Source organism: Sylvia atricapilla, chromosome Z (assembly GCF_009819655.1).
Source record: "Sylvia atricapilla isolate bSylAtr1 chromosome Z, bSylAtr1.pri, whole genome shotgun sequence".
NCBI lineage: Eukaryota > Metazoa > Chordata > Aves > Passeriformes > Sylviidae > Sylvia > Sylvia atricapilla.
Window position 1 is genome coordinate 36,081,839 of NC_089174.1, and position 12,571 is coordinate 36,094,409.

Sequence of the window (12,571 nt, forward strand, 5' to 3'; positions counted from 1 at the left end):
AGATGATTTGGGGAGTCTCCTTTCATTCTGAACACAATCAGATACACATTTGATAACAGCACCATTTTCAAACATTACTGACTTGATGGGATCCCTAAGAGAAAGCTTTTATCAACAGACCCGAAAAAGGAGGACATCAGTGGCTCATCACTTAAAGACTGACTTATCTAGACTGGAGACTTTAAAAGAGCAAAGTATCTACAGCAGACATGGATTAAACTGAACTGGTGTAGAACTGGTGTAGAAGAAAGCACAATGTCCTTTCAAACTGGACTTGTGTCTTTTGTGATTACACAAAAGCCAGAACAGGAGGAGGTTGATTGTTAAAGAGAATCTGAAAATTTTGCAACAATCTTCACGGGACAAAAATCCAAGGCATTTATTTTGGACTACTGTCTGACCCAGTTTAGGACTTTTCATTTGGTATAGTATAAAGTACTAAATTGTGTGAGATGATGATAAAGGCTAAGTATTAAAACAGCCTGTTGGTTGAATGTTTGTACAGGACATCTTATTTCACAAATAAAATGTTCATAAAAAGTACAACCAAACCATTTTAATCTGAGAGGTCAGCTGGACTATCATTAAGGTTTATGTAAATACTGTACCATTATGTAAATACTATTCAAAATATTGAAGATAATTTGTCTGTGATTCATGTCTTGTTTGTACTGAAATCTGTTCATGTCCATTTTCTTTTGGGAACAAGATGAGCATGAATGCAATGCTATCAGCTAAGAGCATTTTATACTACCATAGTAATTTATTATCTTTATATGTCTGGAGGGACAGTTAAAGAAAAGTCTTGTCTCAGGTAATTTAAAGTCAACATCCCCTCTCCATGTTCACAGCAGCATTTAATGTATGAAGTATGGAATTCCACTATTGTGGAATTTGTTAGTCAGATTATTTTGTTATCATTCAGCCCAATGAAAATTGACAGTAGTTATTTAATAATGAGGTGCTGCTCGTATATATTCTTCTGTTCTACCACGAAAAAAGCTGCATGAGAAATAACCCCATGCCAGAAAGAAGGGCACACTCTAAGCACAAACATCTTGCAGAAAGAATTTTGCAGGGGCAACAAGAGGCAGCACCTGGTTGACATTTCATAACCACATAATTTGTATCAACAAATCCATGGAAAATAATTTTCTTTGATGATAAATCTGTATTTTGCACCAATGACTCCTTCTCAACTGCTTCAAAAGCTATACAAGAGCGCTAATAAGAGCTATGCTGAGTGTACACTACGGTATTTTGGTGGGCTTTTTGTTTCTTTTTTCGTTTGTTTGAGGGACTTTTTTTGTTGGTGGCGGGGTTTTTTTGTTTTGTTTTTTAAAAAAGGCAAAAAAATGTAGCACCTAAAAATACAGCACCTAACTTTTCCTAATAACAAGAAATAAGGGGGTGTCTTTCATACATCTGAAGTTCACATTGTTTGGGACTAGATTAATTCTTTATATGATAGTGTTAAAAATAGCCAAGACAATGTATTCCTTACTAGGTATCACTGCTGTTTGGCACTTGGTATTTAAAGCCCATCTTTCAAAGCAATTTAGTTTTCTTAAGCAAACAAGATGTAAGCTCACATCTCAAATGACTTGCATCCTGGTGACCTTAGAAACATTGATAAAAGAAAGGTATCTTAAGACTAATTTGACACGGTGACTATTTCAGATCCTTAAAATAATTTCAACAACAAAGTCTGTGAAGCTGTTCAACTTAAACTAACATGACAGTAGTTAAATAAACTGCACATGCCTTTACAAAAGTTACACTGATGATTCCTAGTAATCACTTGCTCTTTTCAGACAGTTGCATAAAACTAGATGATCTAATTCTATCTTGAACTCTCCCCCCAAAATTGCTAAAATCTTAAAATTGCTACTACAAAATAAAGTAAAAATAAATCCTCAACTGCAGTCTGAATTAAAATATAAAGGGATGACATATTGAGGAATAATCTTGTGCCTTTCCCAGATCAGATTAAAATCCTATTAACTGTATGGAGGGAAAGAGTTTTACCAGAAGGCTCTTGTATGTGCTCCAAAGACTTTCACTGTGGTTCACCCAGTCTTCCTAAGTTTTACAAATACTGCTGAATCTCAAAAATTTTTAGTAGTTACAATTCAGTCAATTACTATGCAAATGTTACTCTAATCCTGTAGCACACTGAGTTTAATTTCACAGAAAACAAGTTGGTGGGGTTTTTTTAATGCTATGCACACTGCTGTCCTTGCAGGTAAAAACATTGCTGCAAATGCTAGGATGAGGAATCCTTAATCATCACTAACCAATAATAGGGAAGCAGAAGATTGCAATTAATTCTTTATTATGCATTTTTATTAATAAGTATTGGTATTTGGGGCATGCATAATAACACTGCAACAATTATATCTATCACAACAGCATTACAGCAGAAATTATCTGAAACCTTGTATTTTTGCATTTTGTGAACAGTGTTTAGTGTTTCTGCAGTCTTATTTGAGATTCAAACCAAACTTCCTGGTAAGGCAGGCTGATAAAGATATGCACCTCGAAGACTGACCAGGCAAGATTTTGGCACAAACTGCTTTAAGCTATATTACACTAGGGGATGTCATCAGTGATGAAATAGTACCAAAATTTTGATGCCACTTGAATTGTTTCTGGAAAGGGAATAGAGCAATTTATTGTCTAGCGATTACTCAGAAGCAAGGCAGTAAATAGCACAGACATAATTAATATTTATAGTCTTATTTGTTGTTATGTCTGGAGGAAGATCTAGGGATATGTTCTTTGCCTGTACAGAACCAGTCATGCTTATAGCAAACACCATCATTTAAAATCCAAGCCATACTGAAATGCCAATGCATAGAATAACAACAGTCAATTGTCTGGGACTGACTGCATTCAATGACTGATTTATGACATTCCAAGATGCTGCCATTCTCTGCTATTGTTCTGCCCATTTCTTCAGGGTGAATGCCACAGTAACAGAATGGAATGTGTGCTCAAGTGTTAGGTGTTTCTTTTTCAGCTAAACACCAGATTTCACACCAAAACACATAAATGGGGGCACCAGCATCTGTACATCATCACCACTGCAACAATGGCAACAGGTATTGGAGAAGGGACAAGCAGTATTAAGTAGTTCTCACTGCAGCAGCTCCTCCCATGAACTGGAATCCCTGTGAGCACGAATGGAGACTTTACCTTTTAAAAGGCAAGTATTGAAAAATGTTTGTGGTAACAACCTTTGCATTTTCCACAGCGTAAGATAGGGATGAAGTTTCACCTCTTGCATTAGAATTACACTGGTAGAAGCTCAGACCAACAGCTGCCAGAACGACATCTAACATCTAAGTGATATCTAATGCATAACTGCATTACAATCTAACGTTAAAACATGTTATCCTGAGACATTATATAGCTGATAACTCTTTTTGCACAGATTAAAAGCTGTAGGAGTCATGAGAAGAACAAATATACATACATACTCAGCAGGAAAAGACAATTTTGTACTACTAGGCCACAATTCTTTCTAAATGGATGAAGCATATTTTTAGTCTTGCCAGTAGTATAAAAACGGCGTTCCAAGATTAATACAAATTCAAATGAAACCTAAGAAGATATGCACACTGGAGTTAACAAAGGTGGCATCCTGCATTCTCTGAAATTTAAGTGAAATTGTTTATCAATAAGTTTATTTATGAATACTACTCCCACTGAAGTAGGAGCCATTAAGGATGAAAATCTATGCAGGTAAGTTGTATAAGACTAACAGGGCAATATGAGCATTCTGAACTGCTGTCATTGGACTGAAAAGTAATTCAAAGTCTGTGGCAAGATTAATTCTTCCATTTGACAGATTCCCAAACTCCTCTACTTTCAAAGCAGAAGGCTCCTCTTCAACAGGGTAATAAATTAATTTTCTTATTTACAGTATGTAGTTCACAGAACTCAACAAAAGGTAATTTTCACAATAGAGAAAAACTTACAAAGGAACAGGATTCTTAAATGTTTCCAATATTTCCATGTTTTCCATCCCCACACCTCTTTGCATGTTTATTAATATAAATTTAAGCCTTTAAAAAAAATACAGTTGCATATAACAAGGGATCAAAACCCCTTCCCCAGTTCCAGAATCAGGGTAGGATGGACAGGCATTACCAAATAATGCTGCATTTGAAAGAACAGATCCTGGTGCAAATCCACCTCCTGGCTGAAAAACAGAGACATATTAGAAAATGAGAAACAGCAATATGAGAACTTAATTCTCATAAATTTTATTCTTTTTAATTCCTCTACTGAAGACACCCTTCCCCTCCAAAACACAGTTTTATTTGGAACAACAAACATACAGAAAATACATCAGTTAAAAACCTGCTATAACTTAAAAATATTATTCTTCATGTTCTTAAAGCCCTTGCACATGCAGAAGAAAATGAATGCCACAACTGCGTAACATAAAGTAAAAGCAGTTTTTGGAAAGTATTTTTCATTGCAAAACACGTCAATTCTGTAAACCACAGATGACAATTCTCTTAATTTCTCTATTATATCTTATTTTAAGAGGCAATAAGAATTAGATGATAACAGATGAAAACTGTTAATCCCATACTTGACAGCTTGACTTTAAGCATGAAGAATACAGAATCACAGAGTAATTATTCAGCCTGGAAGAGACCTCAGCAAGTTACAGACCAATCTCCTTATCAGAGCAGAGTTAGTAATAGGTCACAATCAGGCAAAAAATGTTTAAACCAAAATGCACCATCCCCCTTTAAAGCAGTTGAATTGGGTATATAGGTAATGTGCCTCCGGCAAAGTGAACATTTTTAACTACGTGCATATTCAAGAAGAACAGAACAGCTGTGTAGCTGAACATACATAGAGTACATGTATGTACCTGACCTCTTCCTGTAGACATGTACACGTAACAAGAAAACTTCTTCAAATTAAATCATGCCTATTTTATGGGTGAGTTTCATACAAGAGTCTAGTTCTTCTAAGCACAGGCTGCATTGGTCACTGTGCAAAATTCCTGAACTCTGAACAGACATTAGTAAGAATTTTCACTTAATACTGTGGCAAAATCACATAATCGTAAGAAGCAAGAAACAAGTGCAAAAATTCATACGTCATTGTTCTCATTTTTAGTTTAGTAATTACTGAATGGTTTCAGAGCAGGCACTACATTGCTTCCAACACAATCAAGTATCATTTTAATAATGCTAAAAAATAACCTTTTCACCTCAGTATACACACACGCATATACATAGACATAAATTAATTTAGAAAACCTGTACATATGTATTTTTCAGGAAGCAACTCAAAGAAATGTACCACAAAAATTAGTTTCTGTACTCTGACACACTAAAAATTGTAATCCATTTTTCTGAAGAAAGGGTTTAAGGACATAAAATGCCATGCAGTACTATTTTGTAGAAAATGAACTGGTAAATAAATTTATCTATTTAGAGTTTAAAGAATACACAGAACTCCTTAAATAAAACAAATGCAAATTTATCAGAAATATTTACTGTCCTTGAGCTATGCAGGCCCCAGTTATTTGTGTTAACTGAAGCTTATCCCCTTTCTAGAAAACATCAAGGAAGTATATGACTGGAAACCCAGGATACTTTATTTTCTGTTACTGGCAGCAAAGCTGGTTCAAGAAACAAGTGTCCTTGTTGTATCTGAGTCTGAAAGCCCATCATCTTGATTAGCTGCCTCATAATCAGCCACATTATCAGCTAATTCAATGTCTTGGTCATCATTACTCTCCGCGCTGTAATCAACTTCTTCAATGAAGCGAGGCTCATCTTCATCCAAAACGTATGTAGTGGGGCTATAACAAACAAGAAGCTCCATGAATCATATTAAAAGTATTATTTGGACAAATCATTCAGACCATATACTCTGTCCCTTTCCTGACATACAGCAATCCAAAAATTACCTCAGGAAAAGAGCAGATCACGTGAAATGGGACTGGCTTTTTAGTTGCATGTAAAACAACTGAGAAACAAAACCTGCGTTCGTAACACCTTGAACTAATTAGTCAGCTATATACAACTCATTATCCAAATGTGGCATGACAAATCTGCTACACTAATGGCCCGTAAGAACCTAATGGAAATACAGCAGTATCAGAAGTTGCTGAAGCAGAATCCAACTACCTAAGGACACAGCCTGTGCGGTAAGGTATAAACAAACTATTGCATTTAACAGAAACTTAGACTCTACTAAAAAGCATTGTAAGCAATTACTTCATACATGTCAGAGATGACACAACAAGGGGTAATATTACACCTACAATTAAGTTCCCACACTAAATAATTCAACTCCTATGAGATTCTCACACATTTGCATCTGGGTAACATTTAAAATTTGTCAAGCATTGCAACTCTCAGGCAATGCATTTAGTGAACTGCCCACAGAATGGTCTATGCCCTTAACTAATGGCCTTGAAGAACAAGAAGATTAACACCTTCAGTGTTAACTGGAAAAAGGTTAAAATACAACTTTATGATCTTCCCTCCTCCCTAGATGAGAGGAAGCGGTGAGGGGCGGAGGCAGGAAAGTGTTTTCCTGACCCTGTTTGACTCACTTGGGACATAAAAAGCTATCTGCATTAAAGCACTAAGTACTCCTAAATATTTTTAAAGTATTTTTACATTTATTTTAAGCCCTAAGAAGGTTTTAAAATGCATTTTACCTAATAATCAAACCATACAGAACTCGCACAAAACAGTGAGAATGTTCTTATTGAGAAACATCATACAGAACTTGTGGAAATATTTGCATATTTATTTTTGTAAATTTTCTCTGAAGATACACAAAACGTATTTTAGTTGTGGCTTTATAATTAAAATCACTGCTTCTTTCTAAAGACCTTTTAGGAGCTCAGCCACTTGAAATCTGAAATCTCTATTCAATATAAATAAATATCACAGTATTCCTCTTCTACCTGTAACCTCAATGACAAGCCACACTGTAATATTTTGTATTGCTGACAGTTAATTCAAATACTGAGAAAAAAATTGTTCCCTAGGTTAGGGGTGAAAATACTTGCATTCAAAACTATCTGTAACATGGTTCACTAAACAAACCTGTTACTCAATCAACTATGTGAAACAGAAAGCTCCACAAAACAAAAAACGTCATAGGTTATTTAACATGTAATTAGGTCAATAACCTGCTGTTGGTTAATGAATGGGGTGTTCAAAACAAAATCATTTCCATTTAGAGGAGAAAAAGAGTGAAGGAAATAGCCAGGATTATTGCTAAGAAGTCTCTTTCATTTGACAGATGGGGAATCCAACATACAATAAGGATATGTGCTTTGCATGGAGCACCTGTGGGAGAAGCAGCAAGGAATACAAGTTTTTTGTGCTTTCATCCTGTGGTGCTTTCTGCCCTAGGAAGTTGCCACCTACCAACAATTTCTCTAAGGATAAAGGAAGTTGTGGAAATAAAAAGTTCAAATGTTTCAGTTATATAAACAAACAAATGAAAGGGACTTCACCAGATATATCACATTCTGACAAGTTCCACAGATTTTTTTCAATTTGTGCTTCTAATCACTTAACACAGGTACTGATTTAATTTCCACATGCAAGGAATCCACATTTCAGTTGGAGAAGATTGTGCAATTCAAAGAAAATTAGGAGGAGCCTAATTAGGAGCCATTAAATATGAATGCTGACCCAATATTATGTAATAATTCTGAAGATTGACCGAAAACTACAATGAACTATGTCACGAGAAATATTCAACCAGTGACAATGGGATGTTTAAGGCATTACAGTAATCATTTATAAAAATTCATCTTAGTGAGGTATTATAATAAAGAATAGTAAAGTTCTCAAAAATTATACTCACTTTTTTCAGTAAATGTCATTATTTGAATACTAAACTAACATGCTTGGTCCTTTTAAGAGAAAGCAACCAAAGAAGCCTACCTTAAGGAATAAAACACAGAACTGGACACACAAGGAAACCACACGTACAAGGAAACCACCATGTACTTTTTTTTAATACTAGTTTAAATTTATTTTAAATTTAGGTAAATTTATTTTACCTACTCATGTATGTGTAAATATGTTGGCATGCCCCTAACTTCTGAAAATTCAGGCAGTATCAACAGTCATAAAAAACCTGTTTCCTCTAACACATTTTAGACATTTGCTCTGGCACATGTATATCCTGAACTGAGGGATACATTTCCCATTTAATAAAGCAAAAATCAACATTATGTGTTATTTTCTCTATTCAAGCAAGTACCATTAGAATAGATCAAAGATTACAATAGATCTTACTCAGAAAGCTACATAAACCTTTAAAATAAAAACTGTCTCCGAATTCTGCTTCGTAATAGTCTTAGCTTTCTACTACCATCCACAGCAACACATCACAACTTCTCAACTGTTTATTACTCAAAAGAAATATTACTATAATACGTACTAAGGTTATTTTTTCCACTTTCCTTTTCTTAAGCTTTCTTTCCTCTTCAAATTGTACCCAAACTGTGTCACATACCACTCAGATATTTGTGACATGTTGTCTTTAGGCATAGCAAATGTTAGCCTTGAATATTCAACTTCACGTAATCTCTGTTCTGAAGGTTAGCATGAACTTGAGAAGTGTAATTATTACTCCACTGTTTTATTGCGGCTTGATCACAAGAAATATAGAAATCAAATCCCTGAAAAACTGTCTTACTGTTTAATCAAAATTTTTATTTGCCTCCCTGCTGCTCTCTACCCTGAGTGTATCTTGTAACAATATATTTTTAGCTGCTGATTATATGGGTTTTAATTTCCTAACTTTTCCCTTGGGCTCTTTCTAATTAACTTACTCAATAATCCTTCTTCTTTTACTCCTACACCTTCTGCTTTTTCTTTTAAAAGGAAACCATTATTTTTCTCAGGTTAGCCGAGGTCGTTTATCCCACACCTACAGTATTGTAATGTAAGGGATGCCACAATCTTCTTTGAAGTCATGGCTGTTAAATGAGAATACTACATGAAATTGTCAAGTTCTGTGTCTTACCTAAACAATATTTTATGGGTAAAAAGATTAACTCCTCCTGATTAATATACCTGATATAATACTATGGTCTTCAAGTTTATGAAGAACTTTTAGAATATCTCTTTCATTCAAAAGAGCATTTTCTTCATCACCTGCCATGGAATACACTGAATCTAGGAATTAATACAATAGTTTTCTAAAATGTATTTTAATTATTAATTGAAACATACTTTAATTATTAAGGTCAGTCAGGCAAACACAGCAGTGATAGAGGCAACAGCAGCAGCAGCCACGGCAAGTTCTAGGGGCTGAGCACTAGAAGAAGCTGGGCAGGACCTCCACATTCAGAGCAATTACTAAGATCTGAGAGACCTGCCAGGAACCATCACGTCTCATGAGTGAGGCTGACATGGTGTCAGTGTTGTCAGCAGATTTAAAAAGCCCTGGACAGTGAGTGACCAGGGTGTGGTGCTGTGGTCAGGTCATGGAACAGCAGTTTGCCAGGAAGGGCACACAGAAAAGACCACTTAATTCTACTTGGGGAGGAAGAGGAAGCTGTCTTCTTCTGTAACGAAATGGCATCTAGACATTGCAGCTGTCAAGCTAAAAGCAAGAGAAACCACAGCCACCTTGGGTATACATCTAGACCCAAACATACTTGTTGAAGACTGAAAGAACAAAACGGACACTCAGCTGCAGGAAATTCCATAATCTGAAAGTCCCCCTGGGCCCTGAAGGCAGAGGTAGGTATTATGGGTGCAAGTGTGCCCGGACAGATATCTGCCTTTTGTGCAGGTTGCCATGTTGTGTTAGGAGCTCATCAGGCAGCATACTTTCTGGGAATCCAAGCAGGAGACTGAAGGGATTATGCACTGACACAGGCAGAGATACAGTGCTGCTTTAAGACCTTGTAAACAAAATGTACATTAGCATCCAACCCTGAGATAGGCTTGGCTGATTTGTAAGGCAAGGGAGACAGGACTCTCATCTCTGCTTGGAGCAAAAGGAAGAGTCTCCTCCTGCTACTGAAAAATAAGACACTATGAGACTGGAAGGAGAAAACTCCACAATAAGTAGTCAAGAACAAGAAAAGGACAGTGTTATAAAACCAGTACAATCACATGGGAATGAGTGCAACCAAAAATGCATGAAGCATGGTAAGTACTGGAGAATCCTCACTGAGATGCATGGAAGCAGCCATTTACCATTCAACCGCTCTAGCAAGATTTGCTGCCTATCAGGGCCACATTCATCACGTTACAAAGAGTTCACCAACACTGGTAAAATGAGAGGATTATCAACCACTCCTACTCTTTCATGTAGAGTTGAATAAGGCTGCAACAATGAGACTGTAAATATCAAAAGGGATTTCATGTCTCTTGGAAGGACACTGCAGGGATCAGGAGCACAGACAGTGTTCTCTCCACACCTGGAGACTAAGTGCAAATCATACTTTACCCATATGATGGCCTTCTATGATGGAATGACTGCAACCATCAACATGGGATGATTAGTCTATGTCATCAGCCTAGACTTCTGTAAAGTCTTCAGCGTGGTCCCACACGACACGCTTATCTCCAAATTGGAGAGAGATGGATTTGATGAGTGGACTGTTTGATAGACAAGGATGCAAAGGTCCATCCACCTGGATGGATGCAGCCAGGGAGTTTTGGTCAAAAGCTCCATGTCCACATGGAGGCTGCTGACAAGTGGGGTTCCTCAGGGCTCTGTCTTGAGACCAGTGCCTGATCTTAAGATCTTCCTCAATGACACAGACAGGGAGGTCAAGTGCTCCTGCAACAAGTTTATAGATGAAACAAAAGTGAGCAGTGCAGTTGACACAACAGAAGGACAGGATGCCATCCAAAGGGACAAGCTTAAGTACTGGGCCCAAGAGAACCTCATGAAGTTCAAGTGCAAGGTTCTGTAATTGAATCAGGGCAATCCCAAACATAAGCACAGACTGGGAGAATGAATCATTGAGAGCAACTCTGCAAAGCCATGTGGATGAAAAGCTGGACATGAGTCAGTAGTGTGAGCTTGCAGCCCAGAAAACCAGCTGTGTCCTGAGCTGCATCCAAAGCAGCGTGGCCAGCAAAGTGAGGGAGGGGATTCTGCTCCTCTGCTCTGCTCTGGTGAAATCCCAACTGGAATGCTGCATCCAGCTCTGGGTCCCAGCATAAGAAAGACATGGACCCATTGGAGTGAGTTTTGAGGAGGCCACTAAGCTGTTCAGAGGGCTGGAGCATCTCTCCTATGAGGACAGGCTGAAAGAGCTAGAGTCCTTTAGCTTGAAGAACAGAAGGCTCCAGAGATACCTCACTGTGGTTTTCCAGTACCTAAGCAGGACTTACAAGAGAAAGGAAGGATTACCTTTTACACAGTAAGAAATGAATATGACAAGAAGGAATGTTATTAAACTAAAACAGAAGACATTTAGATTAGATACTACAAAGAAATTGTTTACTGTGAGAGTGGTGAGGCACTGGAACAGACTGACCAAAGAACTTGTGGATGCCCCATCCCTGGAAGTGTTGAACTGCTGGATGGGGGTGTGAGAAACTTCATCTCATGGGCTGCATCCTTGTCCATGCCAGGAGGTTGGAACTAGATGATCTTTTAATGTCCCTTCCCATCCAAGCCATGATATGACTCTCTTAATTTTTAAAAGGATAATACCTTACTATGTGGTTTTCATTTACATTAATGCTCCAAACATATTAAAATTTAATAAGCCTTTTCACTAACATGGTATATAATTTTAAAAATAATATTTTAATTGTCCCATAAAACATATCCTTGGGTTTTTCATTATGCACATGACTCAATTACGGAAAAATTAACCTACAAGGCAGATGTAACCATTACTAATTTCAACCCCATGGAGATTAGCAGGTTTTTTGACACTACAGGAGATATGTATACCTTTTACAACTTTGGAAAAAAAATTAAGAAATATTCCCTGTAAAAGTACGGAGAATTGCAGCTACATGGGGAGTTGGGAAAGGAAGGAGAGAATTCTAAAGTACTAATGATTTCTTTTAAAACTGCATTGTCATGAGAGGAAAAAAAATCTTAGATGAGAATGACAGTGTCACAAAGGAATTGTTTCTCCATACTTTCCCTTCTAATATCTCTTTAGTGTCTATATTCTCTTCTGGAGATTAGCAATCCTACTGCAGGAAGCAACATCACACATGCAACTACAAGTGCAGTTCAGCTGCTCTTAACCTATGTGTTTTTTGTAAGTAATAAGGATATTTTCTCAAAGGAATTTCCAAGGTTAAAAGGGAGAATGTATTCAACTCTTTTCTAAGCCATAAGGACATCCTGATCCTCTTTAATTATTATTTTTAAATATCTTCACATTTAGAGTACAAAATTTTACTCCACAGCTTAATTACAAGCAACTTCCACACCTCCTATGTGTTCCCACCCTGAAATAATTTTTATGAAATTCAAAACTGAATCAAGTCAATTGAGATTCATCAATCCTTAACAGTAGCCCGTACTAGTAGTAGTATTTGGATCATACATCAGGAGTAGGAGAAAA

General features: G+C 36.8%; 1 protein-coding gene across 2 annotated transcripts in view; it reads right to left on the reverse strand.

The window, feature by feature from the left end:
• Positions 1-3,425: 3,425 nt before the first annotated feature.
• The window catches only part of AGTPBP1 (ATP/GTP binding carboxypeptidase 1), a 57,743-nt gene continuing 48,597 nt past the window's right edge, over positions 3,426-12,571 (reverse strand). The window contains exon 26 of one of the 2 annotated variants that reach the window (XM_066339298.1): positions 3,426-5,836. In XM_066339298.1, coding sequence (XP_066195395.1) covers positions 5,659-5,836 — 178 coding nt within the window. In that variant the 3' untranslated portion in view covers positions 3,426-5,658. The remainder of the gene's footprint in view (positions 5,837-12,571) is intronic. The other variant, XM_066339300.1, reaches the window with a different exon arrangement.